This window comes from Natrix helvetica (genome assembly GCF_964273705.1).
Source record: "Natrix helvetica genome assembly, chromosome: 1".
In the NCBI taxonomy this organism is placed as follows: Eukaryota; Metazoa; Chordata; class Lepidosauria; order Squamata; family Natricidae; genus Natrix; species Natrix helvetica.
The window spans coordinates 170,018,426-170,034,066 of NC_138548.1; the positions used below are offsets into that span (position 1 = coordinate 170,018,426).

The 15,641-nt window shown below is 40.6% G+C and overlaps 1 protein-coding gene across 4 annotated transcripts in view; it reads left to right on the forward strand.

The window, feature by feature from the left end:
- ITPRID2 (ITPR interacting domain containing 2) overlaps positions 1-15,641 on the forward strand; it is a 73,534-nt gene that overhangs the window by 14,566 nt on the left and 43,327 nt on the right. For all 4 annotated transcript variants that reach the window (XM_081934109.1, XM_081934108.1, XM_081934110.1 and 1 more), the window contains 5 exons: positions 6,706-6,755; positions 7,820-7,876; positions 10,280-10,319; positions 12,178-12,276; positions 14,252-14,460. In XM_081934109.1, the coding sequence (XP_081790235.1) occupies positions 6,706-6,755; positions 7,820-7,876; positions 10,280-10,319; positions 12,178-12,276; positions 14,252-14,460 (455 nt within the window). The remainder of the gene's footprint in view (positions 1-6,705; positions 6,756-7,819; positions 7,877-10,279; positions 10,320-12,177; positions 12,277-14,251; positions 14,461-15,641) is intronic.

The following is a 15,641-nucleotide window of genomic DNA, read 5'->3' on the forward strand; positions in this document are numbered from 1 at the left end:
AAATCTGGCTTTACTATCTCGTAGAACCCCATGAATTTCTTACAAAATCTTAAGGAAGGGATCCATGGAAGTTGAAAAACCCAGGATTAATACATTTATGGGTTCTCTTGGAACTGCTATCGTTGATATTGGAAACATATGGATTTAAGAAGTACTGTCCTGGTTTAGACAGGTATTTGGCTGCAAACAGGCCAAACTGGACTTTTCTTGCATCACAGAGCTTTGGATTTCTTTGCAGGCCAATTAAAATAAAGAAGCTGTTGTGTAACCGTTCTAATGTACAGCAGATTGGACAGGGTTTTTGTGTTTGTGTGTGTGTTGTTTACTTGTTTTCAGTTAAAGAGTGCCTTTGCTAATACAAAGTGGAACTTTGCTGCCATCCCTGTTTGGATATTTGGAGATTTCTTTCCTGGCCTTCAAAAGCATGTCTCATTTATACCCTAGAACAGTGATGGCGAACCTATGGCACACGTGTGCATGCACGCGCTGGCCAGCTGATTTCACCCTTTTTAAAAGCCATTTTCCACCCTCCCCAGGCTCCAGAGGCTTTATAGGAGCCTGGGGAGGGCGAATAGAGCCTCCCCCCCCCCCCCCGGAGGCCCTCCGGAGGCTTCAGGGACCGTCCGGAGGCTTCCCTGAAGCCTTCGGAACGCTTAAAACAACCCTCGAGCAATCCGGAAGTGACTTCCGGTTTGCTCGGAGGGTCGTTTTGAGCGCTCCAAAGGCTTCAGGGAAGCCTCCGGACAGTCCCTGAAGCCTCCGGGAGGGCGGAGGAGGCTCTTTTTGCCCTCCCCAGGCTCCAATAAAGCCTCTGGAGCCTGGGGAGGGCGAAAAAAGCATGTAAAAATGGGGGGGGGTTGCACCTGTTGTGCACGCATGCTCACTGGGGGGGTCGCACATTGCATTATGGATGCGGCATGCCCGCACACGACCCCCCTGCGCTCCCCCCACTTGTGGCACGCGAGCCAAAAAAAAGGTTCACCATCACTGCCCTAGAACAGTGATGGCGAACCTTTTTGGCACTGAGTGCCGAAACGGTCACGTGGAAATATCATGTGCGTGTGCGCTCATCAGGGCCGTGCTCCGGAAAAGCTGAACGTCTTGGTTGTAGCGTGCATGCACGCCCGACAATCAGCTGGCCAATGCGCATGTGCAGGCTGGTTTTCGGCACTGCCACGCGCACAAAGGGCTCTGGAAAAGCCAAACCTCTGGGTTCTGGCATGCATGCACACCCAACAATCAGCTGGCCAGTGTGCATGTGCACACCGGTTTTTGGCACTGCCGTGTGCACGAAGAACAGCTGATTATTGGTGTACGCATACACCCCAGAAACCCGGAAGACAAACAGGCAAGGCCGTGCATGCAGGGCAACATGGCTTCGTGTGCCACTTTGGGCACACGTGCTGTAGGTTCTCCATCATGACCCTAGAAGACAAATTTGATTACATTGGGGGGGGAAAAGGTTAAAGGCCCCTTAGCCCAAGACCTTTCATTGGATACAATATCCTGTTAGCACTCATTCATAAAACCACCATGTCCTATACAGCAATTCTTTCCTGTAGTGACTGCAACAATTATCATGCTAGAGAGCATTACAATAAAACATGAAATTGGTTCTGCAGCTATGCGAAGACATTTTAGTTTTCCATTTCAGTCTGTGCTTCTGGTTTTATCATAATCATCTTTCTCTCTTTCTGCATTCCACTTCTGGGTGCCTGCTTAGCTAAATGCAAAGGAAAGATCTCCCCCCCCCCCTTCCTCCCCATCTGCAAAACAAGTTGTTTTAAACAAGTGCAAAATAACCAAGGCTTTTCCTCCTCCAGAACCAGCCTTCCTTTTCAGCCAAATAATTCACTTCCAAATGGGCTCGGCTGACTTAAGCAACTTGCTGTGAAGTAACTCATTTCTAAATAGTCCACTTGTCCAGCTGGGCTCTCTGAGAGCTTTTTATGCACATAAATTGCCTGTGCTCAAACATACATTCTCTCTCTCTCACATTGCTTTCATTGTAGTGAGATAAATTACACACACACACACACACACACACACACACACACACACGCGTGTGTAGGAAGTACATGGAGGCTGTTTGACAGAGCGGTTTTGCTGGTAGCTGTTAATCTGCTCTAGAGGTGAAAGGTTTGCTTTCTGGGAGAGAATGTCAACTTCACTTACCATTTTGCTACCAGCCAGCACCATGTATCATTGGCAACTGCCTAGGCAGGATCCGGAGAAACTGGAGTGGCCATTAAGGAAAGAGAATCAGAAGAATTTTAAAAGAACCATTAAAAGCCCATGGCGTAAACAATGAATGCCTTTGTTTAAATTCTGGGTTGGAAAGGCTGTTGCTTGAAAACCTTTTAATAAAAATCCCTTTTTTTTTCTTCCTCCACTGAGTCTTCTTTCATTGACATACAAAAGTTCAAGAGTTTCATCGGATAGCAATTTTCAGAGGTTGAATACCCCTTTAAAGTGCCTTGGTGGTTTGATATTTTCTGTCCACATTCAAAAGGAGGGGATGGGTTTAAAACACTACTGCAGTGGCTTTCCGGTCATAGTCCCCTTAAAATGAGTGAGACAACTCTGTACTGTTTTGGAGGTGCAAATAAGGGAACAGAGACAAAGGTTTGTAATGGCATTTGGCTTTGGAAATGGGATGAGCAAAAAGATGCAGGAAAGACCACAACAATGCAGCAGACTAGCTATTTTCTTGGTTACTATTACCAAGATACCTAGAAGCTGAATACGTTGTACTGAAATTCCACTGATTTCACAGGAACCCTAATATCATGAATAACTTAATGCCAGTCAGCAAATTCTTCTTCTGTTTCTCAGGTTTTAATCTTAATTTAGAACTTACATGTTTTCACGCTTTAGTGGAGGGTAGATAACTGGTGGCTTTGTAACCACAATTCTCACATGCCAAATTATTGACTGTGCTGATTGAAGATATTGGAACTGGTTGGATAATATTGCAGAGGCAGTAGCTTGCCTATCCCTGTGCGATGCAATGAATGAACAAGGGCAAAATACAACAGCTTCCTATTCTAATTGAGAGGAGAAACATCTTTGGTAATCAGGCTTAATCTCTTTTTCATATTACATGCCTTCCCTGTATGACTAGTAGTGTAACATTGACTTGTGTTGCTTTGTTACTATTCTACTTCACTCAACCCAGTAATCAGTGTGGCATGATAGCATATTTAAGGACTTTGAGGACATGGCAGCTGGCAGAAAGCCTACAGATGTTACCAGGATACAGTAAGAGATTCTGCTCAGGATCGTATTTTTAAATATAAACTCTGGGTTTTTAAATTTATGCTAAAGTTAATATGTGTTTTAATTTTCTCTTTGTCTTAATAAAAGTTCTTGTTTTTTGCAATTTTGATGCCATTCATCAATACCTAGAGCCCCAAAACAGCAGCCATGGGACCTACTGGCTTCTAAGTGTTGCTGGATCTCAACTCCCGTCTGTGAGGCCACTAGCCAGGGGTGATAAGAATCGTAGGCCAAAGTTCTCTTGCTCTTTTAGAAGAATATTAGACAAACTGGAAGTCTGATAAAAATTTCAGCTGTAATGGTCATTTTGGAGCTGACACATGCTTGTTTTATTTCTGTGGAATGCTTCTATTCCGAAATAATATTCTCTTTGATTGGTATGCTACTGTAGATCAATAAAGCATTTAAGCAGAGGGCAATAAAAGATTTGTGATAAAATTCCATTTATGGAAAGATTCTGCCCTTGTGAAGACAGTAATATTGAAACTTGAATTTATATTCTATTATATTGCGCTTTCAGTTGAGACCATATACAAAGAGCTCTTAACTCCCCATCTAACTCCATTTCCAGGATGGGACTGAATAATGTTATATGAAATTTATTAGTAATTCTTGCAGTTGCAAATTTTTTTGCAGCTTGAAAACTTGCATTTTGCTGATAGCAAAATAGTCCAAGCACCTTTGTGTGTGTGTTTTTTTTAAATCTTGTATGCTCTATTTTGTGTTGTATGCTCTATTTTGTACCTCTACTCTGTGGGTTTTATTTATTTTTATTTAGTCTGGATAACTGGCCTCTAGTAAGGGATTTGATTTGATTTGTCAGTGATGGTTGCACTATTTTACTTCAGCTACAAGTAAAGGCTATGAATCAGAAATAAGCTAAAAACCCAAAACAGTCTGAAAACCAAAATTATCCATGCTGGGCCTTAAGAAGATAACACATCTTTAGCACATGATTTTGAAGTATTCAATGCAGCATGGCAAGAAATTTCTCAAAATTCAGCAAGCTGAATATTATGCAGAGCTGTGAATAAGGGATGGATAAGGGATAAGGATGGAGACATTTAAAAAAGCGTAGAATTGAATAGCCATAAGGCTACATTTAAGTAATGATTGAAACTAGAAGCTTTTGGCATTAAGTTAGGCATAGCATTAAGCATTCAGTCATTTCTTAAAAGAAATATCACAGCGACTTACATTTCTCTTACTTCAGTGAAATACATATAAAGAATAAAAATAACCATCTACATATCAACAAATGTATTACTCCTTTATGATCACTATATCTATTATATCCCACACTAGGCGAAACTCAAAATAAGGGCAGTTCTAATCTGGGGAACTGTTTCCATGCCACTCCACTTTTATTTTTAACAGTGTTAAGGGAACAACATTAGGAAAGCAATTTATGGTTTCTCCCCCATGGTTCTCTTCCTGAATGACTTTGGCAGGGAACGTTATCTCATCAGCTGCCTGACCACTTTATTTGTATGACCTTAGAAATAATTGCACAAAATGGCGTGTTACGATCTTTGGAGAAAATAAGCAGCTTTATGGTGACAGTCTTCTGTGCCCGCTCTATGGTTTCCTTCTAGGTAAATATTTGTAGCATCGCAGCCTAAATAATCTACTGAAGTGGGTAGTAAATCATGTGATTTAATTACGATGGTAATAATTAAAGATTATTTAACATCAAAATGTTTTTTTTTCACTTGTATGATGTGTCATACTAAAGGAGTTAGTGTGTGTATGCATGTAAAAACAAATCCAAGATGATTCTTTTTTTTTAATTGGAGAGCTGAGTTGCAGACAGCTTCACTGGCTGCGATATCTTTTGTCTTTATCCTGTTTAGTGTGCAGGGTTGGCCTTGTTTGCCTGGGTTCTGTGAATACTTTCACTTGTTGGTTTCTCCATACCAGCAGGTGAAACTCTTCACAGCACGCAGGTAAACAGACCCACCTGCTAAATTCTGTGCAGCAGGCATCTGTTGATGGGATTAGAGCAGGCCTGGCTGAGCTGTTTTTCTTGGTTGGCAGTGCTGCTGAAGTCCTAGAGTTATCAACAGTTGACCTGGAAATAAGGCCTCTTCTTTCAAATCTGCCACAAGGGAATAGATGGCACACAGCTGTTGTATGTGTTCCTCCCAATACACATTGTACTGTAACACAAAAACCGACATATGGATAGAGTTGTTGAGGTGCTATGAATTTTCAGATGGGTCTTCCAGTGGTGAAAGAGCTCAGGCACTGGGCTCCCATCCCATTCTGCAACACTGAGGGTGGGCAGAGCAAAGGAAGAAGGATGGCTGCTCCTTCCCTTTTATAGTAATGGGCCCAAGGACCCATAAGGGACTTTGATCACCTGGAGTCACTGGGAAAATATGCCTTCTCTGGCTAATGAAAGGAAGAGTAGGCTGGCAGCAACCGTGCTGCTATGATAGATTTGAGAGTCGCAATGAAGGGGGAAGATGTGAAATACAGCACCAGTTTCTTCTTCCATTGTCCTGTCATTCCTTCAACTGCTTCCTTATTACAGCTTCTACTGGGGCTCTTTGTGAAGCACTGTGGTTGTAAATACTGAAGGCATGGGAGAAGGGAGGACCCATGTTTCTCTGGACCAGTGGGCTCCAAAGGTTCCTCCCCTGCTTTCATTGTTTGGCAAGATAATGCCCGTTTGCCATAATTGGGGCAGAGGGTAAACAGATAAGCAGGCTATCATATTTTTAGGATTCACATCTGTATTACTGTTTTAGTGACTTTCAGAAACACCATGCTCATCGATTTGACTGTTGGCAAGCCTACAAAGAGTTCATAATACAACATTATGATCCACTTGGCATGTTTCTAGAAATAAGCTCCACTAGATGCTTGTTGTTTACTACGGTGTTTTATAATTGTAGTATAAGTTGAATGGCAGAATATAATAAAATGACGAATCTTTTTCTTAGTGGCCACATTGGGCTATGTGGTTGAGTGGGTCAATTTTACATCTGAAGTGTGCTTATTTTGTTTACTCTTTCCAAACTGGATATAGGAATAAGTGTTTTAAAATATGAAAGAATTTTCAATACATGTATTTTATCTCTGAATCATTAAGGCATTGAATACATGACTAATTCTTCACCTTTATGTTGCTGTGCTAGCCCACACTTAAGAGAGCTTGTGCAATCTTGCTCATACTTATTTGGAAATTAGATCCAGCAGAGTTCACTTCTTGTAGTCACAACTTAATTGGCTTTTGCAACTGGTATCGGTATTAGAGACTCCGTTTTCTCAGAGTGGACTTTGTAAGTTGTATGTACGCGTGCATGCACAATTTCAGGAAGAGGAGTTGGCGGATGTGAGAAAGTCAGCTTTTAAAGGAAGGATGTGAAGAAGCAAGTTTTAAAGGAGTCATGCATATTTTAATCTCTTTTGTGGTTTTAGAACACCATTGGGAGCTTCCCTGGATGAGCAGAGCAACCCAGCATTAAAAGGTAAATATCTGGCATTTTCTGACTTCTTTGTTTTCTTGCTCATTGGGCAGAAAGTATAATAACTCTCCAAAATGCAGTTTGAATTGAAAGCTGTTTGGAGGTTGTAAAGAGAGTCTTGGGTTCCTGTTCTCCCAGCACTGTTTCTGAATAAGAATGGGCTGTTCATGGTTAAGTATTTACAGTAAGCATGACTCTCTCCTGCCAAAGCTAAGTGAGACTCTTGTGTAGATATGCCTGTTGGAAGGAGAGAGCGAGAAAGAAGCATATTGTGAAGTAGGTCAGCCTTTCAGAACACCCTTTCTTGACTGGCTCTGACTGAACTCACCACACCTGAAAAGTTACCACCTGCACAAACCAGAATGCAAAAGTTCAAAGTACGACAAGAACGTGCAGGTAGTGACAGGGCCGAGAAGAAGCCTCTGCAATAGCTGGAGTTCTTTCATTTCATTTTCCAGGGATGAAAGGGAATGTTTGTTCCCAGATAATATTTAGGCTTGAAACTTTTGGTAAGCAGTTTCAGAGCGTTAAAGCTTTGTGCCATGTTTCATGAGAATCAGAAGTACTAAGCTATGCGACATTTGTAAATAGGAAATTGCTGCTTTTTCTTTTCTTTTCTTTTCTTTTCTTTTCTTTTCTTTTCTTTTCTTTTCAGCTTGACAATATCGCTGGAGATTTTCCTTATGTCTTATAAGATTAGTCATTTTTTTTTCTCAAAACTGCCAGTGCTACAGTTATTAGACTGTAAAAAGCCTGTAAATGTCATTCCAACCTTGTACAATATGCTAGCGTATGTGGTGGTTGAAGTATGGGGATTAGGGCAAGGACCAGCTGTAAGCCCATTTTCAGCCGTGGAATCTTAATATAATTTGGGTCAGTCAGCATTTCACAGGGCTGTTGTGACGAGGAAAGAAAGTGGAGAAGGGGATGCTATATAAAGGAAAGATGAGGTGCAAATAAATAGATATTCCAAAATATGTTCAGTGTTTTAATTTACAGTTGACAGTATTGCTGGAAAATAACCACAGCAATAGATTTTGATTTTGACAAACTGATATCTCTTTTAGGCATGCTGGTGAGGAATGGAGGAAGCTTTGAAGATGATTTGTCGCTGGGAGCAGAAGGTGGGTGTGACATTAAGCATATGCTTTAAAAATAAAACAACAAAAGTACTCCGCTTTTCTAAAACTGAACAGTGTGTTTTTTTCTGATTGAAGCATGTGAGCTTACTAGTTGTTACTATAAAAATGTAAGAAGAGATCCTTGAGAAAAATGTCTCCGAAATCTTTCAGTAAAATATAATAGTACCTGCAGATCTTTTTTCAGTTTTCAAAATGAGACAAGTCTACTCATGGCAAATTGTGTTTCAGTGAGACGCTACAACTTTCTTGAAATTTTACCCCTCTGTTTCATATTAACCAAAATATTATGCAGGTTTCCAAGGCACCTGAGGGTAGAACAAGAAGCAATGGGTGGAAACTAATCAAGGAAAGAAGCAACTTAGAACTGAGGAGAAATTTCCTGACAGTTAGAACAATTAATCAGTGGAACAGCTTGCCTCCAGAAGTTGTGAATGCCCCAACACTGGAAGTCTTTAAGAAGATGTTGGATAGCCATTTGCCTGAAACGGTATAGGGTTTCCTGCCTAGGCAGGGAGTTGGACTAGAAGACCTCCAAGGTCCCTTCCAACTCTACTATTGTATTGTATTGTATTGTTCTTGGAGTCAGGTATATTTGGGCTTTGTTGTTCAGGCTTGAAATGTTGAGCAACTCAGTTTCTCCAAGTAACATTTTATTTTTCTACAATAAGAAGCATCTATCTGATCTGCAATAATGGGCTGGGTTGCAAAGGAAACAATAATGGGGATAACTGGACAAAATGTTAAGCCAAGTTACATCGTGATTGTTTATTACATAAAATCAGGTCATACAAACACAAATGAGGCATGAGGAATAAATGATTCAATAGCCCAAATCTTGAAGGTTTGTGGTTTAAAACAAACAAATCACCCAGCTGATGAAGAGCAAGTCCACATATTTTAATAAGATAACTGATCTGAAAACAAAATACAAAATATACCCCTTTCCTTGCATCTTTCCTTGACTTAAAATGTTTTAATTATTCAGATTTTGTTTATAAACAAATCTTGTTAATATCGAAAGGATGCTCCTAGTTTTGATTGCAGAGTCCTGATGAAATGAAGGTGATATATTTTAAATACAGGCCAAAAATACCAAGCTATGATTGTTAATCATAAAACAGAAATCCTGCACCACAATTCTCTTATTTTTAACCCAACAGAATGTTGGGAGGACATTAGGTAGAAAGATTTGGGACTCTCCATCAGCAGAGAAACTCTGACAACTCAACAGAATGGGACCAGACTTGGTCTGTGGAAAGAAGACAGCAAAAGAAAGAGAGTTGACAAGTGGGCTGGATCAAGTGGGGAATGTAGAGCAGGGGGGAAAAAAGAGATCCCATTGAATCTCTTTGGGCAGCAGCCTAGAAAGATGCTATGACTGTTCCATTGTAATGCTTTCCTTCTCCCCCCACCCGCCAATGACGTAATCCAGAACTGAGTGTATCCATTCTGTCCTGGGCTTCCCATTGCATAAATAAGCATAAACATTGGGAGATGCAACTTAGTCAAGAGCAACCACACACATAGAGAGATATACTTTCATTCTACAGAGAAAAATACAAATGAGTCCTATGGAAACTGACGGTAAAGGAAGGAAGCAAATTCTCTTGTGCTCTCCTTGCCTCATGCCAAATAAATATTTATGCAAGGGACTTGCGAGAAATTCTAACGGTGGATCATTTTCTCAGGCTCAGAATGAAAGAGGGTCACCTATTGCTCACATATTTATCCTAGTCCCAGGATGGCAAACCTATGGCACACCTGCCAGAGGTGGCACGCAGAGCCCTCTCTGATGGCATGCAAACCATCACCGCAGTTCAGCTCCGCCACGCATGTGCACGCGCCTCCCACCGGCCAGCTGGTCTTTGGGTTCTGCCACGTATGGGGGGCCTGTGTGTTTGCGCAGGAGAGTGGGGTGCAGGCAGGGGTGCATGTGTAGGGCTGGGGTGCATGCGTGAGGGTGGGGGGAATACGCATTGCATTGGGGCCCATGTGTGCACTTTGGGCACCCGGTCCAGAAAAGGTTACCCATCACTGTCCTACTCTCATTTTATAGATAGTTCATCCAGTGCACTAGGTCTCAATGCCATTTATGTGAGTGTGGCTAGGCATCTTGTGTCAACTCATCTTTGTGATTTGTGAACCGTGGTCTGTGACTTAACATATTGCATGAATCCAGCCAATTGAGATTTCTCCAGCAGTTCATTGTAAAAACAGTTTGCCAGTACATATATAGTATAGTATTCAAAATACTATTTATAAAATAAAAGTGATTGAATTGTTTGTTATTTCTGTTAATGATTACCAAGCGTTTTTGTTTCTATAATTTGTAATGTACAGATTTATGTTCATTCTCTCCTTCCTCTTCCCTCCCCCTTTTTTCAGCTAACCAACTGCATCAAAGCATTGAACAAATGGAAATCTGGTAAAAATTCATACTTTTTTTTTTTTGCTTTGGAATAATATCTGACATGAAGTTGATCTTTATGAGCATAATTCATTTTAATAGTTTGTCATCAAGACTATAAGCTGATGAGACCCAGATGTGAGCAGCTGGGTTTTTTCTTCCTTTCTGATCAGCTACATTGTTAGCCTTGGATTTTACTTTTAATTCTGAGTGATAATTAAAAAGTGTACACTTTTTACCCCCATAACTACAATGCGAATCCCAGTCTGATAAATGGAACTTATACCGCCTAACGTGACTGAGAAGGAATGGAAAGTTTCCCTTCTACCTTTGATTGAGGTGCGGACCGTCGCCCCTCCTTGTTAGCATATCTCTTGATAAGAAATAAAACCCGATAACATGTTCTAATTAAAAACAAACTTTAATATAAAAATAAGAATAAACAAATCTATCTAATTGTTACATTTTGGCAAGAGCAATTGTCGCCCACCTTCTTGGCAGACGAACAGAAGATCAGAAGTCTCTGGAATGTGTGATGTACTAAAAAACGTGTTAAGAAGCATGCACAGTAAATCATTGTCAGATAAGGCCTGTGACCTGCGCAGTAACTCTTCAGCTCAGCTAGCAAACAATTAACGCAGTGACAGTGACACCTTTGTAAAAACTTCTCTCTGGTGAATGGTGCTGGAGTCTAGTAACTGCATTACCATTGCATTACTGTAGTTACTGAAGGTTCCAATAAAAATTCCTTGTAGTTCCAGCCATTGAGAAAAGCCAAGAGTGCAGCATTTTGTGTTTCCATGTTATATAGAAATATCAAAAGCCTATTTGACAGATAAAGCACATTTACCTGTCATCCTGATTATAACTCCAAAGTTATATCAACCAAAGATGAGAAACTTATAGTCTTTTGGGTTGATCCTCAAATTTCCCAAATTGTACTTCTAAATTCAGTGTCCCACGTTTTGAAAAGAAGCCAGAGGTGGTATTCAGCAGGTTCTGACCATTTCTGGAGAACCGGTAGCAGAAATTTTGAGTAGTTCGGAGAACTGGTAAATACCACCTCTGATTGGCCATTCCCCCATCTATTCTCTGCCTCTTGAGTCCCGGCTGATTGGGAGGAAATGGGAATTTTGCAGTAACCTTCCCCTGGAGTGGGGAGGAAATGGGGATTTTACAGTATCCTTTCCCTGCCACGCCCACCAAGCCATGCCCCCAGAACAGATAGTAATTTTTTTTGAATCCCACCACTGAAAGAAGCTGTAGTATTAATTTAAAATCAGCTTGATAGAATTAAAAGGGGGGGGATATTTTCCTCCCCTGAACCCCCTTCCTTGTCCAGAAATGGAAAATTCTGGCTCTGCTTACATGTCTGAACCCCACCATACCCTGTATTGTTTGTCTTGCCTTCTATAACGCTGCTCTTCATCGAGCCAATAACGTGTGACTGATCTGGTCTACAGACGTTTCCCACTGTTGTGCTTTAGTAAGCAGCAGCCCAAAACATCTGGAAGGAAAAAGTTCTACTCTTCAGCTGAGGAAATAAGGAACTCTATTGAATTGCCATTCCTTTTGTGCTTGTATATTTAATTTCTTTCAAACTAAAATTCTGTGCTGAGCTAAAAAAAAAAAAAAAGCAGAAGTTCCATGCAGTTCTTTGGATGTGGTAAATCGAACTAGGTGGGGTGCTTTTAGCAAAAGAAGCAGTTGTGGGGTTTGGAAGGGATCAAGAGGCTTACAATGAAAAGCTGCTCTTGGGCAACCAAAGTGAATTTAAGAAAAAACGGAGTAGTAGAATGTTGGATATTTGGGATATTCCTAAAGGAAGAGGCAAGCTCTCCACCCTTGTAATTATGAATTCCCTTTGTGTTGTCAGCAACAGTATATTGGCAAAGGACAAGAGGCTTCAGTTCCATCAAAGGGGGAGAAGTATGAATTCCACTGGCTCAGGAAAAAGCAGTGCAACTGTTTCTAGGTAAGCAAAGGATTATTAGGGTGGAGTAAAGAACCAGTGGCATTTTGTTTTTATTCCACCTCTTCTTTTCTTCTGGAAAAAAAGAAATCACATTTTATACATTTTTATCACAGTTCCTTGGGTCTGCAGTTTGGTGATATCTCTTTTTGAAATACATTAAATATGGTCACCTTTGGAGTTTCATGATATTTTGGCATACTGTGTATTACGGCAGTATGCATGTTTCTCTGTCTTTTTTGTATATGTTTTGCATTTAAATTTAATAGTCCTTGGTGCTCTCTGAGCCTAATTGTTTCCTTGCAGATATTTCATTAGCCAAACTAGGTAACATCATCAGTGCTAGTCCTAGCACTAGTACTGATGATGTTACCTAGTTTGGTTAATGAAACGTCTGCAAGAAAACAACAAGGCCCAAGGAGTCCTCAAATTGAATTTTTTTTGAAAATGGCAATGAAAACCATTCCTCTATTGCCAAAATAACTCTACACTAATGTGTTCATGCAGATGAGCTCAGTTTATCTTCTGTAAGGGAGAGAGCAGGTCCGTGTGGTTCAGTCTGCATTTCTCTGGCTTCCTATGCTTTGGAAGGCAAAGATTTTGAGCGGATTACCTACTCTATCTGTAAAGTCTCCAGGCACAATTTGGGAGCAAATCAAGTGGAGTATAAAGTACATTGTATTGCGCACCATTTCTCATATTGTTATTACAACGACGCTGGATTAAGATCATGTGTGCAGGAGGCTAGGAGCCTAATCTTCACTCCCCATATCCTTTCAAAAAAGAAAAGCTCCTTATTGAGGCTGTGCAGGCTCTTTTTACAAAATAAGCCAGCATGAACTCAAGTCAGTGGGCGTTAAGTATTTTTTAAAAAGAGGTGACATGGGAGATTGGTAGAGTACCTCTAAGTTGCAGGTGATAGACCTAGCCTAGTTCAGGCCATCGTTGCCTTGAATTTAAGAAATAAAGAGCTGGGAAGGACAAGGTGTCACACATTCTGCAAAACAGTTTGGCTTATTGGTTGCTTAGAATCCAAATCTTACAGGATGCAGTGAGTTTGCTGACCAAGTACACGTCTTAAATGTTTTCTAACAATGTAGTTATGATAGCAAAGACTGGATGAACAGGCAAAGTCTGCTCAGAGCTATATAGTCGGACTACGGGGTTTGTGAGTAGGGCTTTGCTTTCAAGGAAGTTGGAACAAGGTTGGGGTAGCTGACAATCTGCCCTTGTATATAATTATTATTGATCGAAACCATACAAATTTAAACGTTCTTCTAGGCCAGTGATGGCTAGCCTTTTTGGCACAGAATGCCAAAAGCGGCCACACATAATTCAATGCGCACACAACCACCTCTATGCATCCCGTCCCCCTCTCATGTGTGTGTGACCCCCCCACACATGTGCCCCATGAATGTGCGTGCATCTCCCACATGTGCCCTGTGCGTGTGCGCCAAGACCCGCAGACCAGCTTACTGGCGGGAGGCACGCGTGGCAGAGCTGAGCTGGGGCGCTAGCTCATGTGCCCACGGAGAGGGCTCTATGTGCCACCTGTGACACGCATGCCATAGGTTCGCCATCATGGTTCTAGGCAAATTTTGCGGCTCATTAATATCCAAACTAAATTAACAGTGTAGCTCAGGAGTATCCAATCTTGGCAGCTTGACTTATGGACTTCAACTCCCAAAATTCCTCAGCCACTCCAGTGAAATTTATTATAGATGTGCTGAGAAGTCGTGTTGAGATTAATAGAATTATGAGAGAGTACACCACAAATATTTCAATGTTTATAAATATATTTTAAGTAAGATCACAGAATCATAATGTCATTTCCTTTTACCTCCTTTAAAAGCTAAAAATTGCGGTCCCAATCTTTTAATCCAGGTATTCAATTTAATAGTCTTACAGATTTCCCCTCTGTACCTAACCAGAAAAGCAGAGTATATAATGCAATTCTTATGTTATTGTTTTAATATAGTGTGTCTGAACTACTGGAACTCTATGAGGAAGATCCTGAAGAGGTTCTCTATAATCTTGGATTTGGACGTGATGAACCAGATATTGCTTCTAAAATTCCATCAAGGTTTTTTAATTCATCATCTTTTGCAAGAGGAATAGATATCAAAGTGTTTCTGAGTGCACAACTGCAGCGGATGGAAGTGGAAAATCCCAATTTTGCTTTGACAAGTATGTTTTTCTTACTGGGCAATATACACATTCAATAAACATAAATGGATAAAAAATTGATATGTTCCTAAATAATTTCAAAAGTTGGCAAAGGCAAATATGGTATTACTTGATTAATCTCCTTGTTTTTCAGAAAGGTAAACTAGAAATAAATAGATCAAATGAAAAGCCCTTCTAATTTTAAACCATCTGAACCTAGTCACTTGTTGTCAAGGCAGCTAACTATCCCTCTATAATTTACCGTTTCATTATGCAGTGCGAAAAGTCAATCTCTCAAATGATAGTGTGTAGATAACTAGCAAAGCATTAGGAGCAATTGAGCAGCCTTTTCCAGCCTGGATTCCTTGGAAAAAATTAACTCCTAAATCTTAGCTTCTCTTCCTTATGCTAACTAGAGATGATGGAATCAGTTCTAAAACTTTGGTACCATCCTACTCACAATTGTCCATGGACAGCAGAATGAAGTAGGAGTAAAATGCAGCCTATGGAACTGGAATGTTAGAAAAGGTTCAGAGAAGAGGGAATGGAGCTCATTTAAAATACAGTTCAGTAAGGAGATAGGTGTTTTTATTTGGTGGAAAAGTGATGGAAGGAATCTCATATTTTCCCCCTCTTCTTCCTCTGAACAGTTCCCCAATGATGTAGCTCGGTGTGCATTAATTTCTTGGGTGTATATGCTACAGAGTTGATATAGAGTGGCTTACATCCCTACTGAAAATTAAAATAATAAAAAGGAAACAATTTTTTTGAGTGTTCAAAGACAGATGTGTTTTTTAAGACTGATCCCATGACAAAACAATTCAAGACCATCAACTTTTCCTCAGGGAATACTACAAGTAACATTTTGGTAAAGAATTAGTGCATGGAATTAGTGTATAGGTAACTTCTACCAACCTAGCAGTTCGAAAGCATGTAAAAATGCAAGTAGAAAAATAGGAACCATCTTTGGTGGGAAGGTAACAGCGTTCCATGAGCCTTCCGTGTTTAGTCATGCCGGCCACATGACCACGGAGACGTCTTCGGACAGTGCTGGCTCTTCAGCTTTGAAATGGAGATGAGCACCGCCCCTAGAGTCAGGAACAACTAGCACATATGTGCGAGGGGAACCTTTACCTTTTTTTTACCCTACTTCCCTCAGATTTCAGAAGTCAAGGATAGTTGAAAGTCAGAAGTCGGGCTTG